The sequence below is a fragment of the Chaetodon auriga genome, chromosome 20 (genome assembly GCF_051107435.1).
Source record: "Chaetodon auriga isolate fChaAug3 chromosome 20, fChaAug3.hap1, whole genome shotgun sequence".
Lineage (NCBI taxonomy): Eukaryota > Metazoa > Chordata > Actinopteri > Chaetodontiformes > Chaetodontidae > Chaetodon > Chaetodon auriga.
The window spans coordinates 6,967,775-6,986,337 of NC_135093.1; the positions used below are offsets into that span (position 1 = coordinate 6,967,775).

Sequence of the window (18,563 nt, forward strand, 5' to 3'; positions counted from 1 at the left end):
CTGACTGTAGTTACAGTATCCCCATTGAGTAACATCAGGGAATAATTTCACCAACAAGCTGCAAAAAAGTCCATTTGTAAATGCATGTACTTCTGCATTTTGACAAATGGTGTCAGTGTTTTTCTTTTGCACGAGTCTCAACCTCTTGGCCAAACTAAACTTTTGAACAGTTGGCTATGTATCTGGGATTTGTGCTCACATAGAGAGCTTATGAATTCTAGGAATGACAGACTCAAATGCTGCACATACTAACACTAATTCAGACTTGAAACTCATTTGTGGTGCAGTGTGACCAGAGTTAAATGTTCCAACTGCATTTAGAATTAGGAATGAAAACAGACTAAATCTTAAATCATAACATGGGGAGTTTTGCCGGGGATGGAGAGGATTAACTGTTCATTATAGCTGAGAAGACAGGGCTCCTGTAACAGGAGTCCTTTAGCCATCTGTCTGTGGTCAGTGTGAATCACAGATGGCATACAGCATTCTGCATGGGGTCTCAGTACTGGGAGTTGGAAGCCCACTTCCTATTTACTGCTAACCATATGCTGGCTACAGTTGCATGAACAAAGTCAACAAGAAATGACTAAAATCACCAAAACTTCTTATTTCTCCAACATACAGAAAATATAACTTCAGTTCACTCTTGCTGCACTATGGTTGGTGTATACTGCCCCCTATGGTCTTCACCGTCGCAACACACAAACTTGTTGAATTACAAGACTTCTTCTTGTGAGCTGTTGTGATCATCTGTTTCCTAATGAGTCATCTGCGCCTCTTTGGACTGCAGCACGCAACATGCAAGGTTTGCTGTGTTATATATGCTGCATTTGTTTGCTAAAGCGCTGACTTTCCAAGCTGCTGAAGGGGTTTTGGTAAAAGAAAACAACTTGTTGCCCCCACACTGCAGCCTACACAGTGGAGGAGACAAATCCTCGGTGCCCTTTAACACAAAAAGCAGACAGTCTAAAACCGAGGAGGACAGTCTGGGGGAGATTAGTGGCACACAACAGATGTTACTCCTTGATTAACAATAGTGTCTGCCAGGGGTGAGCTTGAGCTCCCCACCCTTCTGAGGCCCTGAGTGTTAACTTCAGCCCCCACAAAATAAATGAACTTGCTGCATATGATGTGAGAGTTTAGGAATGATAAAATATACTTGTTGATCTTTTTTACCGGTGCAGCCTTTGGAGACGTGACAATAATATCGAGTTGCTTTACTTTTGTGCAGTCCTTGTCGTGATTGTAATTGGGTTATATCGTTTTCAGATGTTCAATGATTTGGACTGGATCTCTGCCTGCCGGTGTACACGCAGTGGCTAAACATATAGAAGAGTAAACAAAACAAAACCCACAGCTATTATATGTGAACAAGCTGTACTGGAAGTGCTTCCCAACTTAGAGGTGTTGCATGAGGATTAACCCAAGAGAAAAAACAACAAAAACTCTCTGTTTGCTTTGATTTTTACCTCTGCGGGCCTGCTAAAAGTATTCAAATGAATACAGATTACAAGGACAAATCTCTCTCAGGTGGATATAATTCATCAGCAGGTACAAAAAAAAGGTTTGGAACCACTGACCTGAGTGATATTAATATTACGTGCAGGTGACCATATGTACACTTATTGCACAATATGTGTATCTATACTGACAACTAAAACAGGAAATTAAAGTTAAGTTAAATAATAGCATATTGCACGCCGATGTGATAAAGCCAGAATGTACTTCCTGGAAGGATGACATCTGTTTGGAATAAATGTATTTAATTGGGAAAAACCGATGTTATACTGGAACTAATTTTTGTGTGTGGGGACCTGTCAGTGTATATATATCACACATCTTTCTTTCTCCTCCCCATCTGGCTCCTTAAGTCACACGCAGTTGGCAAGTTAACATGGTACACCACTGTATATTGTGAAAAGTGCCTTGTCTATATGCACAGCTCAAAACTGTGATTACTTTTCATTACAGCAGGCTGGATCAGACCACTAGTTACACGAGCGGGGGAGGTAGCGTTACAATAAGTCTTACAGAGATTAATATCTTACTTTGTCCCTCTACAACCTTCATCTGAATTTGATAAAAACTGCGAATGAGCCATGTATCGCAGATAATTAACGTCAAACAGAAACTTTTCGTGGTATTAAGAAGTTCGCGGACACCCCTCTCGCCCCTGTCAGAAGTGGTACGGCTCGCGTATGTTGTCACAGGCTCGTTAGCGTGCAGTCTTGGACGGCGGCGCTCAGGGGTGATGTTGTAGTTTGCAGGAGCCGCCTGGAGCAGGACGTGGGGTGACCTGCGCTTCGCCTCCTGCCTGACACCTCCTTCTGTCTTTCTGCTAAAACAAAACTCAACATGGTCCAGCGAGACTGAGTCGACCGCACGTCCGAGGCGCCCACCGTGATGCCCGTGAGTGGTACTTTTTTGGGTCAAGTAAAGCGTTTGTGTGCTAGCTAACTTAGGAGCAGCTTGGGAAAGTGTGAAGCGTGATGCTCCCTTGTGTTTTGAAAGTGTGTGAGTCGCATGAATGGTGACTTTTATGCTGACAGGTTTAATTAAAAGTGAGCAGTAACAAAGTAGTCTCCTCTGTGGAAACTCAACACAGCTCCAATTAGTTAGCTTTAGCAACTTTTCCTCAAGTGTACTCCTGCCTGAGCCATGTCCCTTCTGTCTTCTCTGCGCTCTTATTTGCATAAATGCAGCTTGAACTGATTTTTGTCAGCTCATTCTGTAATTATTATGTCTGTATGTCCACATCTAATAGATTAACAAAGACACAGTGTGATGAAACATTGGCGGAAAGGTTAATAAAACAGTGTCAATAAGTTTAAACATGATCATACAGAGTTTTATAGTGATCTGATAAGCAGCTTTCATGTCAGTGTCTTCCATTCATCCTCTCAGTTAAAGCCCAGAAAGCACGCTCGACTTGTTCTACATCTGACAATAAGTGTAATCTCAATCAGATTAGTTGACAGAGTGATCAAGTTTTCCACGAGGTTTGCAGAGAGATGCTACATTCCTCGGATCAAACGCATTTTACGTGATCTGGCTAGCTTTGAAGCTAATCTCAAACTGGGGCTTCACTCATGCACGGCACACATGGCAAGATAGGTCAGTGTCGTTTGAAGGCAAATGTATAAGAACTTTTTAATATGTGCAAACAGCCATTGGGTGCATGCCCGTCTACCTGACAATGGCACATTATTCACCGTCCACGTCTGTCGGGTCCTCCTGGGACCCTCCGTCCTGCATGTCACAGTTTGTTCCTTTGCTGTGGAATGCTGATGTCTTATCTTTATGCAGCCAACCTTCCCCTCAGGTATGAATACAGGGCCGACTGACACACAATCCAACAGATTCTGCAATTTAAGCACTCAGTGGGATCATAAACACGAGAGCCTGTTAAACCTGAACTCCTCAGGCTGTCCCATGGCCATGATCGTGACTGTTAAAGTGGCTTGAACACTCGTAGATTGCGAATCTAAAAGAGAAAGTAGGAGAGTCACTGTTTAAGTCCAGAGGCTTCATTTATTTTTTTGAACATTTCATATTTTATCATCAGTCGCTTTTGGCCTTTATGTCGAGTTCAAAATCCTGTTTGCTCTGTAGCCTGTGTGTAACATTCTGTGAGCTCCCGTCACACCAGTTTCTTTGCCAAACTCATTTCCCTTTCATGAGGGATTTTGGAAAAGGGGTTTAAGGGACTGTTTGTGCTGGTTACTTGGACTAGCTCGGTTTTCAGGGCCTTTTCCTCTGAAACTGAGAGGCATCCACCTGGAGGGCTGGCAAGCTCATCAGAAAAACTGTTGAACAGTTTTAGCTCAAGCACAAAGGAGGCTGCCTATCAGAGCTCGCAGACGATTCCTCTTTCCTTTCCACATCACTGAAAATATTTAGACCAAATTTGAAGGCTCGCTTAAGATCTGTGTATCGTAATGCCGCTGTTATGACATTGTTCAAACACTCATCCGGAAAAAACTTAGTTCCCTGGTTTTCTCATGCTGTTTCATGTATCTGTGATGAGTGGAAATGCAGTGTCGGGGGGGGATAAATTCCTGCATGTAAAACGCAAGCATGCCCTTTCCCTCTCCACTCTTAATTTTGATTGAAAGTTAATAGGGCCGTGTCCACTGGATGCGACTCATTTGGGTCTATTAACAGGCAATGCTATACTGCTGTGGAAGTAGATGGATGTTGTGTCTCCGAACCTTTATAATTAACAGACTTTGTTAGATTTAGCATTCAAGTGGGTGACATTTCTCTCCAGCTTGGACAGGTGTGTTGAAAGCCTCGATTACAGAGCTCAACAAAGCTCTTGTTCTGGACAAATGTATACAGTGCATGTGATTATGTATGAGATAATTAAACAGCAGGCTTGCTTTAAAACGTAGGCCTCCTTGGCTGCCATGCATAGCCATGCTGAGCCTTTGTGTTTATGGTAAGTGGGCAGCTGCATGCTTGTGAGACCTTGGCTGTACCCCAGGCCTTCAACTGAGCTTGATAACTACTATTGAAGCCTCCCAGCCATGCTCATTTCAGACTATTCACTCACTGCTTCACATGTAGAGTGTGCCTCCTGTTTGACATAGCCTAATTTCTGTGAACATGCAGACAGCTGTGGGCTAGCCTGTGCCCTACAATGGGTTTCATAAATTTCTTTTCAGTCAGTCAGCCGTGGCAAAACTCGGTGGCACCTGCCTTTGTGACGCCTAATTAATGACGACGCCAACAAAGAAAGTTTTGGGATTCAGAAACCATGAATTTTCACAGTGATGCACAGCGCTGCAGAAAAAAAAAGCAAGAACTGGTTTGCCAAACTGTCATTCAGTTATCTGGTCTTCATGACCACTGCATGTCTGTCTGCCTTTTATGACACGCTCTGTCAACACACCCACCATTATGACGAGAAACAGCCCAAATATGGATCCTGTGCAATCCATGCCGCTGTAAGAAGTAGGCCACTGGAGCCAATAGCTCGGGGGAATCAAGCTTTTTAGGAACATGCATATTTTCTCCAAGAGGATCTTTCTGTGGAAGCTTTTACCCAGCATTCCTTTCACAAGTAGTACAGCGATGAAGAGCAGCACAAATCCTTCAGTTGGGTTTCATGTCGGGCCGTCTCAGGTGCTCGGCAGATGCTCGGATTACTGAGACGGCCACAATCCTGGGATCGTTGAGAGCAGGACGCAGATCTGACTGCCATGCATGCAGGAATGTCAAGGGAGGATGTCTGAAAATTCCACTTAACATTTAAGCTTTTCATAAGTTTACAGAGACAAAAGCTTTAATAAAAAAAAAAGTAAGCATTTGTGATAAGCTCAAAAATAGAGAGTCCACAACAATGATATCAAACAGTTGTTTTCCACCAGCTCTTCAAGTGCTATAAAATGGATTAGTATTAGCTCTAATTGTCAGTCAGACACAAAGCTTCCAAATCCTTATGTAATGTTGGCCTAACCAGTGGGATTACAGTTTGAGCAATGTATGCAAAAGCTGCTTGGGGAGCCAGAGCTTTCATGGGTGACCACAGTTTGGATGTCTGTTGTAACGGCTAAGCTGACGGTCTTTCTGAACTTGACCGCAAGTTGTGAGAAAAGTGTCTCTAACAATATAGTAGATCTCATGTACAGAAAATTGACCGTGTTGACTTTAAAGCAGGCCTCGGCTTTATAGTTGACCGAGTCGACTGTGTGGTTTCCTGTCTTGTCCTATCTTGCGCTCGTTCAGGCCGTGCGATAGCGTGCTATTTCTGACACCCCCCCGCCGAAGCAGCAGTGGCTGAAAGGCTCTTGGTGACCACAAAGGAAGCGCGGAGTCCCATCACCTCGTCCAAGGCGGCGTTATTGTTGTCTGTTAGGAAAGCTGCAGACTTTGTTGCAGTCAGTCAGCAGCCTGCTTGCGTGTGGTGGAAAGCCACGTCTGAGGGGGAAACGTCCTGCAATGTTCTTCCCCTTCTCAGAGATTAGACTGCTCTGTTGTCACGGTGGCTGCTGCCCCAATGCAGATAAAGAGCTATCAGGCTGCAGGGGCATAGAGGCTCCGACTGATTCCAGATAACGGAGGCATCGCTATGGAGGTGCGTTCGGTCCAAGATGATTGGTTGGGTGTATCCATTAAGCACTGGAAATCATGCTTCGGTACGGCTCCTATGTTGTCTTTACAGCTTTATGCATAGAAGAAATAGCAGACTGCCCTTTGTCAGCGCTTCTCAACATGTTTTCTATACACAAACTGTCACAAGTTTGAATGCTTCTCAGCGGCTGTGGAGCTAGGTTGGGCCTTCATAATTGTGCGTTCAACTTATGTCATGGAACTGAGGAATGTTTATAATTATGTTATAAACCTCGCCCATTTAAAGCACTCGGCTTAGCTTTACGGGATGAAAACGTAATGCCTGAGCATGAGAAAGGTGATAAATTGTGGCCATGCTCTGGAACTGGAGGTAATGGATGTTGTTTATGGTTTAGAGTCCAGAGTGTCAGGCTACAGTTAGACTTTTTCCATTTTTCTATGGAAGGGAAACATCATTTAGCTTTTTGTTTGGGTAAACATCATGTTGAAAAGCTTTTCTCGACGTTGCCAATTTCATTTCTCTGGGCGAGGTTTTTGCTTTCTGCGTCAATGCCAGCTCCATCCATCACCGAGCCATTAAGAGTAATGTATAAACAACTGTTTCCTCCACCCCAGCACGTCCCTAGTTATCTGCGCTCCAAAACTCAGATGTGTGTGGTTAATGGTCACGCACAGTATATGCTGGTCTGACCTAGTCCTGCACCAAGCTTTGATCACTTCTTCTACTCACAGAGGCCACAAGTCAGAGCTGCCAGACGTCTTTGAACCGTGTTGATCTCTTTGTAGAACTCTGCTAAAAACATCCTTGTGTTTAAGTTGTTCTCCTGACGTGATAAGTGTTAGTAATGGAAATCATATGCCGAATGCAAACACCACCTCCAGTATGTCAGCTCCCTCAGGGTCTTGTGATGCTGCCCCCCTTTCGTACACACACACACACACTCCACCCCACTACCCACAACCTCTGATGTCGCCTCTTTTGTTTCCCACGGTGTCTCATTTTCTGCACAGAACTCTCTTTTGTTTCACGTACGCCCGTCTCTCTCTGTTTCCCCCCTTTCTGTGCTTGCAGTTGTGCTGTCATTCATGCAGACTCTCTCTGACCTTGCAGGCATCCTACGACCGTCTTGCGTCCACTGCACTTTGTTTCAATCCGCTACCTGACGTAGCCTCAAGTGGAACTGATCTGGCTGTAGTAAAAATCCTCCGCGATGATTATATAGATTTACATCTGTGGCCAATCAGCTGTTTTACTGTAACCGTGGTGCAGCACTAATGCGAGGAGGGTTGTTTTGATAACCGCAAGGTCAGCTATTCCCAGCCAGCCCTGAGTATTCAATTACACAACTTTGACTTTGCTCTATTCCTCTCTGTGTGCTCCAGTGTGGAACACTTTGAGGAAACTCGCTCTCTCAGATGACTGATGATCCTCCACATGGACAGGCAAGAACAAAACAAGGCACAGGGGTCCAGTTCTGGTGACACGGTGGAGAGACCCCGTGGAAGTAAAAGAAACTGAGGGAAATTTCAATGTACAAACCCTGAATCAAAGCTAGTGTTTGCTCATTTGGGAATTAAATGCAGGACTGGAGCACTCCAGTAACTTCAGATCCCACAACAGTTGAGGGTTTTGAAATTGTGATCATTTCTCATTCTCAGTGCCTGCGGGCTTGAGAGGTGGCTTTGAAGAGGTTGTAACTGGCTCCTTAATGGAGGACAGCAGCTGCAGGCAGCTTGGATTCACAGTAGTTACAATGGCAAAGACATTTCTTGAACCACTCCTGCAACATGATCCTCTTCTTAACTGTTTCTTCACAAGATGGCTAAAGGTGCAACATCCACGTACGTGGTAGCGCCGTCGCCTCGTCATGGCTTGAAAACTCAGAATTAGTGTATTTATCAAGGCAACTATTGCATACTGAGCACACTAAGTCAAAGACATGGATTATTGTTGACATGGTTTGAAAAGTTTCTGTCAATGTTTGGTGGATAACATTCAAACTGCCCTTCCTCTCCGGCTCAATGCCACCTGAAGCACAAGCCCCTTGCCTGCTGTACCACCTGCAGCATCACATATCTACGTAACACAGGGAATGCTAATAAATGCTAATAGTTGGGTTCCTGGCTCTGATTAAGCAGCAGGGGCCTACTTTTTAGGAAGATCCTGCATAATGAACCTTTAATTGATTGTACTGTGAAGGATGATACACGTGTTACCTTAAGGGAGCAGTTTTCTCTCCAGTGACCATCTCAGAGCCTCCAACCAGGGGATCTGCTCTCCCCAATCCAGCTGGACTGCTCTCTGCTTGTATGGTCGACAGAATGTCAGAAATGTGCTGAATCCTAATCCTGCGCTCATCTTCGTGTGTCCGCTCAGGATTGGGCCGAGGAGTGAAACACATTCCTGAAGGAGTCGAGGGCTGCTGTCTTAAGCTTATGAGAAACCAGCCTGCTCACACCGCGTCCGTCAAGATGGCCGCCTGCTTTTCTCGCCCTCGTCGGAACGCCTTGGGACAAGGATGTGCTTTGCCATGGTGATCATTTACAAGAAAACACTGGAAAAGAAGGGTGCCGACGATGTAACATCCAAAAGTGCAGATTTTGGCCCGGTGAGAGGTTATTTTCTACTCGTGTCAGCATTTTTGTGTGTGAAATGTGTCATTTTATGTTTACATGCTGCCATGCCAACAGGCCTTGACTGCGCTTGTAAAGGGGGAAGACAACACGGTGCTTCTCTAAATCAGGATATTATTGCTGGCTACTCATCACCGTGCAGCCGTTTTGGGGCTCCGCTGTATATTTTCCTATTTTGTCAACTATAAATCAGAGTTTTAGCTTCCCATGAAGCAAATTTGTTGGAAAACTCACAAGCGTTGCCTTACTGAATGTCAGGAAGTGATGTCAAAAGAACTATTTGGATGTTGAAGACTGGGAATAAGGGATGTTTATGTTACCATCACTGATAATTGCATCATAATAGCTGCCAACTGTTATCAGCAGGGCGTTCGTTTGTCATCTGGTGCTGAATCCTCCGTGTTCCATTTACTTCACTCAAAATGACAATGGAGTATTTTAGTTCCACCAGCCTGAGCAGCTCTGACTCATTTTCTAATCAGGATCCACGCAGTAGAGTCCTTCTTTCTGCCAGCACAGAGTGAAAAATTCCCCCACCGGTGTGGACTGAGTTTGCCCTCTCAGCCATGTGAAATGAAGTCACCCTGCTCTGAGACTGAGCGTCAATCAGGCATTTATAGTGGAACCTCTCTGCTGATGGGTCGCACTTAGTCTTCACCTCGCAGCAGCAGAAAATGTGCCACGACATACACTCTCTGTGCCAGTAGCACATACAGTACATAAAATTTGACTTCACATTTGTTATCGGTAGAACCTGCTGTACGTTTCAAGCAAACCTATTCAAGTGATTTTCTGGTTTCGGGCGAGCTGACAGTGAATCTCTCTTGCATTTCTGCAGTTCCAGGCACAGACCATGAGCCAGGGGACTGCACTTTTCTCTTGTGGACTCATGGGTAAGTCTCAGCCTTATACACACCCACCCCTGTAGGGACGATATGAATCATTTCAGTGGTAAATAACTACAGAGGTAATTTAGTAGTAGTACGTTTTGTGGAATGTCTTTCGTACCTTACTTCCCATCACAAACTGCACACGACAGTTCATTTTGTACTTCCAACGGTCCTCAGCAGCTTCAGAGCCCAGAAAGCATCAGGTGTTTACTGACAGCAGTGCTTAGGAGCGGCCTGTCATATTGTCACACTTCAGAGAAATTATCGGCAGCAAGCCAGGCTCTGCTGCATCTGGTCGATGGTCACATGGCATTATGTGAAACATGTCTGACAAGCGTTTCTGCCAAGATGAATGTGTGTTAATAACTACGTGCTCGCAGCTTATCATTAGCAGGGATCTCACGGCACTCCTGCGTGCTTTAAAGCTGAGGACACGTTGTCCTCAAGTTGAAAGTTTGGTTATGACTACAAAGGCCCATATGCTAAGTTTACCCAGCTGCATGAGTGACAGCCTTTGTACTGTAAGATTAAATGGCGTTCTGTCCCTGCAGTAACTTGGCATCGAGTGTGTAAGACTGGCAAAGTCCTGTCAGAGAACACAGCAGTACCAGTAGGTGTTGTTCACACTGCCCTTTGTTGGGGATTTTATATCTAGTGGAGAAGAATAGACCTTTTGCATACCAGGAGTGGGCCGTGGCTGCGACGTTTAGTGTCTGACTCAGAGTTGACTGACCAGTTCAGTTGGCTGACCCATTCAGCTCGAGTTTCTGTTGTGGCAATAACAGGTGCTTTCCGGGCATGGTAGCTGTGGTGATGGGGCATCAGCAGCGGCAGAAAGGGAGCTGGACACTTGCAGATGTCGACAAAAAAACACCAAGATATGCCAGAATGTTTATGACGGGCTATTGACATTTTATCAAGCCTCGCTCCAGCTGAGGGGAGGTTTGATATTGAGTCGGTTAGACATTAAGCTCCGCTCCCTTTCACAATCAGCTGTGACACTGCAGCAGTGCCTGCAGGAAGGGATTTATTTTTAGTGCCAATTACACAAAGCAGGGAGTAGTGTCAATACAAAGTACACATGCTGGGACCAACGTGCTGACCCAGACTGGAGCCGTGTCATGGATGTCGTCCATGTTGAGGTTGCCAAACATAACCTCTTATGACCGTAAAACCTTGGCACTGAATAACTACAGCTTCATGCAAAAAGTTATTCTCATATTGTTTTGTTCTTCTCGAGGAGTTTGCACACCAGGTCTGAATTTCTATGCGAGTCGTTTTAATTTGTCCTCCATAAAACCTCAAATAAAAAAGCAAAACTGTTTGCAATCTGATGCATTTTTTTTTAAATTCCTTTTGACACTATGAAATAAAATGCAGCCCTAGAGCAGTGATGATGATGATGATGATGATGATGATGATGATGATGATGTCACTCGTGAAAAATAAAGTGTGAAGAGCAGGGAGATTTTACAAGCTTATACCAGCTGCAGAGTTACTTTACGATTTACTGTCTCATGGCGGGAGCCTGGTTTGAAACATTTCTTCATTTGGCCGAAGCTTTGGTCCAACGCGATGAATTCATACAGATGAATTCATAAAAATGCTGGAAGCACACATTATGATGAAGTTGATCCTGAACAAAAGCTGGCAGTGTGATAGACAACACACACAAACAAAAAAGTTGATGTGTTTCCCATTCTGGTAAAGTTCATTGATAAATAGAATTCACCTTTTTTCAACCTTTGGTCATAAATAAGGTCTTAAAACAGAAAATCCACAATGATAACTAGATACTGAACTAATGCTGTCAGACCTCTACCGAGGAGGCAGTCAGTGCTCAGTACAGTCAGTGAGTCATAGTCTGGGTCTGGATTGACCTGCTGTTCAGTCCGACGTCCACTTTGAGAAACGCTGACATAAATAACTTCCTATATTTTAGGTGAAAATCTTGTCTGTCAGCTCATTTTTGAAAGGTTATTTAATCAAAATGAATCGTGTGTTTTGTTGCAGAGACAAGCCGGTGGTGTGAGGTGGGTCACAGCTGTGCCATACAGCAGAGGCCAGTTGGGACCAGCCTGGAGAGCCTGTGGGACGTCCTGCCTGAGGTGCACAGAACTTCTGCCCACTGGGACTGGGATGTTCGCTCCACTTCCAGCACAATCACCAGCTTGCTGCAAGACCTCAGCCTGACTGAGGCTGCGTCGTCGCACTCCACTGCACCCCCCAGCAAGCGGCAGTGCCGGTCCCTGTCATGCTCAGACGAGCTGGGCGGCTGCCGCTCTACCTGGCGCCCTCAGGGCTCTCGTGTGTGGACGACGGTGGAGAAGAGGAGGTGCCACAGCGGTGGCAGCGTCCAGCGTGGCGGCGTTGGGAACACGCAGCTTGGCTTCCCGGCCATGCAGCGCAGCTCCAGCTTCAGCCTGCCCGCCCGCTCCAACACGCTGGAGCTGCCCTGCTTCACCCAGCGTCTGCCCTGCCCCTCTGCCTTCACCGGCCCGACACCTTCCTCCTCCATGCCCCTGTCCTCCGAGCCCTCGGCGCAGCCCCTCTACCTCTCTCACGAACAGATCTGCCTCCCTGAGCCTCGTGGACCCTCGCCACCCAGCTCCCCTGACTCCACTCCAGAGCTGGAGCGCCGTGGTGGTCAGGGGGGTCTTGCCCGTAGCCGCTCACAGCCGTGCGTCCTCAACGACAAGAAGATCGGCGTGAAACGCAGGCGACCAGCTGACTCACACAAACAGAGGCCTTCCTTGGACCTGGCCAAGATGACCCAGGTGGGTATTTAAAGTGTTTCACATCAGACTATTTAATATTTAATCAGGGCAATATACTCTGATTTTAAAACAAACTGGCAGATATTGCCGTATTTAATCAAAGGAGTGCAGCTCTTTCCTGTTTAACATCACTTGACGCCTAATGCACACTCTGCGAAACGATCTTTAATGCTGCGCCCCTGCATTTCATATAATTCATAAGAAGCAATTTCCTGAGGCATTCTATGTGGCATTTATCTGTTTGAACTCGCCACGGACCTCTTATATGCTCCAAAAGATCAACGTCCAGTCTCCAGACAGACAAGACCCTCAGGAAATGGTGGTGCCAGCTGGAGGCTCTGCTTGGTCCATCAGTCTCACGAACATTAGCTATTTATACTCTGCTGTTGTGGCAATTTGCTGCTTCCATGTTGGATAAACAAACGCTTCCAACTGAGGTCACGCCATTGTGTCTGTTCTCCCTCAGCACACCTCAAAGTGTTTCTGCAGGCACTGCCATTAAATGAAGGCGATCGTTCATTCATGCAGGCCCCTTCTGGGCCGCATTCCATTATGTGGGTGTGTATTTGCACTCAGAGAAATGAAGGGCACGCAGCAAAGAATGCTGATGATTTGATCAAAGCAGGAATTAAGAAGTCAGATGAGTTTGGACTCATAAAAGAAAGCATCTTATGAAACCGTTGGCTCGAGTTTCAACAGACCGTCCGATTGTCCCACAAGCACACAGACACACTAAGTCAAATTTCACACGTACACAGAGTGGATCATAAACACAGAGCTGGACTTGGCCCCTCTGAGAAAGTCACCCAGAGTTCAGCAGTGTCTTAACAGCAGCGCTGCTGTGACACGACAAGCAGACGCCACACGCGCTCCGAACGGGGCCGAGGTCGGCGTGGAGAAAAGAGCCTCAGGCGCGGCGTCTAACAGTGTTTTCGTAGAGGAATGTCAGGGTGCTGCGATTGTTAGCATTGGAGCTGTCCTGCTGTTTGTGCTCTCTGTTCAGCTCTATTAAAAGGGACTGCTGTGACGCTGGCTTTCAGCTCAGGTGGAGGGAGTGAAGCCTTTGAAACCACGAGAAACCGCTCTACGGCATTGTTTTTATTTTTGTTTTTTTTCGGGAAGGGAAGGAGCTTTTTAAATTTCTCTCAAGTGACTCTGGTTTAGAGGCAAGCCCCGCAGTAAATGACTTCCAGACTTTTTGGCCCAGTTATCAGCATTACCTCTGGGTTTGGTTGCACAAGTCAATCGACACAAAAATCAACGAACAACAGTTTTCACAATCACTTAATTGTTAAGTCATTTATCAGGAAACAGATTCAAAGCTTTGCTTCTCAAATGTGAGGATTTGCTGCTTTTCTTTGTTATGTGGGTACGATTGTAACGACACTGTTTCCTCAGCCTGAGGGGTGGCTGTGGACACGTGTATACACACGTATCATGCAACTAATTCTGCTCTCACTCACATCCAAATGTGAACTGTCTGCGGTAAACTCCACCAGAGATAAATCATAGAAGAGTGGATTATTGGCCTTGGTGCAGGTCTGTGCTCTCTGAGTGACGATTTTCACTATTTTCTGACATTTTCCAGATTGATTATTAAATGAATTGCAAAATTGACTAATCCTGGTCGTCTTAAGTGTGCAGCTGCGGAGATTCAGGGAACCGAACTTGCTTGGCACTCAACTCGGGGGGCTTTATCGTGCTTCACGCGCGTCACCCTATCAGCATTCAAAGTCACCTTACTATTCAAAGATTGGTCACAGTGCTGAGTGTGTCTCTAAAGTGTCCTCTCACCCACTCGCCACGGCGGTGTAGTTTACCCAGGGAGAAACTGCTACCCTCTGCGTGGCTCGCTGCGGCTCCATGAATGTCAGGAAGTAGAGCAGCTGTGGCAGAGGTTATAGATCGTTGCACAGGGGAGATGCGTGTTGGGTAAAGAGATATTGATTTCTGTAAATTCAGCTCAGTGGGTGGATCGCTGCCACAACCGGGCCTCATGAGCTATTGATCAGCTTTTATTGACGGGGAGTCAAGGTCAGTATGGATGAGGAGGCTTTCTGCTCTCGTCTCCATTTCATTTAGTGATAGCAGCAGACAAACATGGACACCGGCAGCACTTATTCGTGACCCTCATTGTAACGTGGCGCAGAAAGTAAGCAGAGCGTTCTCCATACGGTCTAAGTTAGAGCTATATTTTTAGTTCATGTCGATGGCATGTTTTGCTATAGTCCAGACGACTCATAGCCTTATCAGTCTGGTCCCATGGTCTGGGCAAGAAGCCTGAAGTGCTAATGCAGAAGGCAGCAATGTGACACTGGCCCGGTGCTGACAAATGTACCCGCTTGACCAGCGCCAAGAAAAACAGCAGGGCCCCCCGTTTGATCTACCGCCGCCCGGTGCAGAGACCTTTCTCACTGCTGTCAGGTCGAAGAGGAGGATCATAACTTCACGTGTCGCCCTTACTTCTCTGCCTTCTTCAGAACTCTAAGCACTGTCACATTGTGTTTGGTGCTTATTAGAAGCTGCTAGCATGCAAACACACTAAACTGAGATGGTGAACGTGGCAACCTGCTAAACATCAGGATGTCAGCATTGACACTGTGAGCAATCTGTGCTTTGATTTAACAGCATTAGTAACACAATTCAAAACACTATGCTGTGCTGTTATGCAATGTTAAGATTTAAACAAAGCAAATTATCTATATTTTTAAGTTCCAACTTGTCTAATGAAGGGATTTACGGCCCAGCCTTTCTGAATCACTTTGGGCTTTTTAAACCCTTGCTCAGACAAACTGAGCAGATAGAAGACGACCTTGACTCTTGGATCATAAAAAAGCATAGATTAATCTTTAATCCATCGATTAGTTGCAGCTGCAGTTCATACACTTGGCCGTGATCCCCAACAGTCCCATACTTGTTAAGTGTTACATAAGCGCACAAGTGACAGGAGGTTTCACAGAGGCCTTATTCTCCTGTGTCCTTCTGGCCTAACACCGTAGTGGTCAGGCATGAGGCAGCTGTCCTGCCCTCCACATTAGCTGTACAGATTGGATAAGCCTCTGTCATAAAGCCTCCCGCTCCGGCGCGCACAGCTGTCACAGGACTTGCCTGCAGCAGTGCTGGCACACGCAGATATGCCTAAGGAAGTTTCTGGGTTTACCAGATGTATGTGTTCATTGTGCAGTGCCAGTGAAAGGCCAGCAGAGTCGAAAAGGCTGACATGAGTGATGTCCGCCCTCCGGGTGTCTGGCCACTTGCTGCCTGGGTTCCCGTCGGACCTCGGATCGCATAGCCTCACTCGTCCAACTACCAGTTGCTCCAGTATGTAACACAGGCTAAATCTGTACCCTTTTAAATCTTGTTACTTCTTTATATTTTCGTGGTTGTCGCCCAGTGTCCAACTCTGACCTCACTGCCTCACCCACACACTGTATGAGTACAGTGGAGGGATTGTTTTCATAAGATGGCCGTATGCTTTTTCTTTTGTTTGTGCCCTAGTTAGGACACGGGTCATTGTCTGAGATGAAGGAAATGTTTTTGATTCCCTCACTAAATGTGCCATCACCATGGAGACATGGAGTATATCCTTGAAAACATCATTTTTGTGCTTGTAAAAAAAAAAAAAAATGACCTGTCTGTCCTTCCACAGAAACTTCGGAATTTCCACAGCCTCAGCTGCCCAGGAATCACAGGCGAAGACAGCTGTGAGTCAAACCAGGCCCCCGTCACTCTCAGGAGCACGGCTCAGTGCGACACCGACGACTCGTCTGCAAACGAACACAGCTTGGAGGACGCTCAGCCTCGGACCAAAGAGGGCGAGATCAGCAGGGACGTGTCGTCAGACCCCGCCATTGAGGAGGCGGACTGGAACTCCACAGACTGTGGCAGCGTGACGCCGGGGTCGACCAATGGGAAGGACTATGAGCCTCTGTGGGCGGGGCTGTGTAGCATGAGGAAGGACGTGTATCAGCTTGGAGGCGAGCTCGACATTGAGCAAATTGAGAGGAACTGAGCTGGACTGCCTTCCTCTTGGGAGGAAGCTACTTTAGGGGACTGAATGTTTATCACCAGGTGGTACAGCAAACAGTACTGATAGTCTTAAGGACAAAGCAAGTGGAAAAGCTAATGCTAAGAGCGTTTCAGCACTTGTTTTTTTTTTTTTTTTTCACTCAAGGAGAGATTGAGCATGAGCTTTGTGGGCTAAAAGCCCATTTTTGGGGACTTTGTCTAGTCAGAAGCTACTTCCGCCATGTGCGGTATCTCAACTGTGTCTCAGGAGAACAAGGAAGTCGGGGAGGACGGATTTTGGATAATAAAACTGCTAAATAGAAAAATGATATATTAATGTTGGCTCAGAGACTGGGGGTCTTTAACCCTTCATTGTACTACATTTGGAGAGAATTCACAGCAGGTTTGTATAAATTCTCTGCACTAGAACCAGTGTCCGTTCCTCTGGCCTTCAATCGTACATGATGGACAGAAATGGAGACTTCTTTGAGAGCTACTGGTAGTAAACCCCTTCCACTCTTACTGAGCAACAAGCTGCACGCACACGCAACCTGTAAAGTATATTGAAGAGCTTAACATTTCACACAGTAACATCAGGCTTCTCTCTTAGATCTATGCTCCCGTTTGTTTGAGAGAAACTTTGTGATGCTAATAGCGTTAATATTCTTTCTTTATATGATTTGTAACTACAAAGTTATGTTAAACATGAGCATATTTCTATACAAATAAACACAGTTTTAAATGTGCCTTTGTCATCACATCATTTAAGTGTCTTTACTCGAAATTTGGGATGCAACCTCCCAACAGACTGAAGCAAATGTAGCATGCAGTGTAACTGCATATAAACCCAGATGTACCCTGCACATCTGGATCAGCTGGTGGTTGAATATAATGTGACGGACTGTACTTTGTACTTTTACTTCACTTTTAACTCCGATGTACTTCTACTTTACTTTAGAACCTCAATTTTATGTTTTTTTTAGATGCATTTCAGAGGCAAATATTGTTTTACTCCAAAATCTTTTATGATAAACATGCTTTCAGTAATACAATGGTGAGGGAGCAGCTAACTGAAGAAAAATGATTTATGGAGTGAAAATAAAGTTTGTTGATGCTATTGTGGTGACTTTTATTTCACTACAGTTCAACTTTGATCCTTTTTATTAGTTGCTTCTTGAATTATTGCTAATGGGGAGCATGAACTTTGCCATGACAGAAAAAATTTGAGAGCCACTGATGTAATACATAATAATATAACACTGAAAGGCAGCCTGCATGAATACTTCTGATACTTGTATCTTGCTTGAGAAACTTGTGCGCTTTTACTTGAGGACATTTTTAATGCAGGACTTCACTGTGGAATCGCTAAATTATTTAAGTGAGTAATCTGGAAGAAAGAGTTCTTCCACTACTGCCATTAGCCGAGCACATGCATTAACAGCAAGGTCATTGTTTGAGACGCCTTGAATGCAACAACGCAGACTGACCCAATTAAGTAGCAGGGAAAGACAATCACAGCCGTAGTAGTGGTACTACTGATGAGCCTGTGTTTGTGTGCTGAAGCGGGGAGTGAGTAGGGAGGACGCCGGACAGGGGTGGGAAGTCCGGTCCCTGTTTCTTTTTCTTTCTTTTTTTTTTTTTGATGGCGGGTGGAGTGGTGGAGCTGAGCGGCGGTTCACCCCAGAGACCTCCCTCCCTCGCTGCGCTAGCAAACAAAAGGGGCTTTTTCTCTGAGGAGCACAGTGACGTGGGAGGCGGCTGTGAATGTGGGCCATGTGTCAGGGCTGCTGCTGCCGCTGCTCCGTTTGTCTGCTTCCCCTCCCCAACTCTGGTGCCTGCGCAAACCTCCAGAATTACACTGTCATTAACTTTTTGATTCACTGCTCCACTACGATTGCATACCACGTCTGCATGTCTGCACAGACTTGCGATGATGCTCGTCATTCTTTGAAAGTGTACGATGCAACTGAGGGAGGAAAGTTGCCTCATGAAAGACCAGCTGAGTAATTTAAAGATTGCTTGACATGCTATACTCCAGGCTCAAATTCCACACAAGGCATAGCTGTGGGATTAAACTCGCCCACTAGGCCAATGCATGCTCTTCTAATAGACTTGATTATCATGCTGTTTGCATGAGAAACTGTATGCTTGCATAGTGAGGCCAGATTTACGCTGTCAC

General features: G+C 45.7%; 1 protein-coding gene across 1 annotated transcript; it reads left to right on the top strand.

Annotated features, from left to right (window-relative positions):
- Positions 1 to 2,230: 2,230 nt before the first annotated feature.
- fam53b (family with sequence similarity 53 member B) lies at positions 2,231 to 17,500 on the top strand. Its single transcript, XM_076760621.1, has 5 exons — positions 2,231 to 2,409; positions 8,453 to 8,684; positions 9,548 to 9,602; positions 11,613 to 12,376; positions 16,026 to 17,500. Exons 2-5 carry the CDS (start codon positions 8,595 to 8,597, stop codon positions 16,386 to 16,388), a joined length of 1,272 nt encoding a protein of 423 aa, XP_076616736.1. The 5' UTR covers positions 2,231 to 2,409; positions 8,453 to 8,594; the 3' UTR covers positions 16,389 to 17,500.
- Positions 17,501 to 18,563: the final 1,063 nt, after the last annotated feature.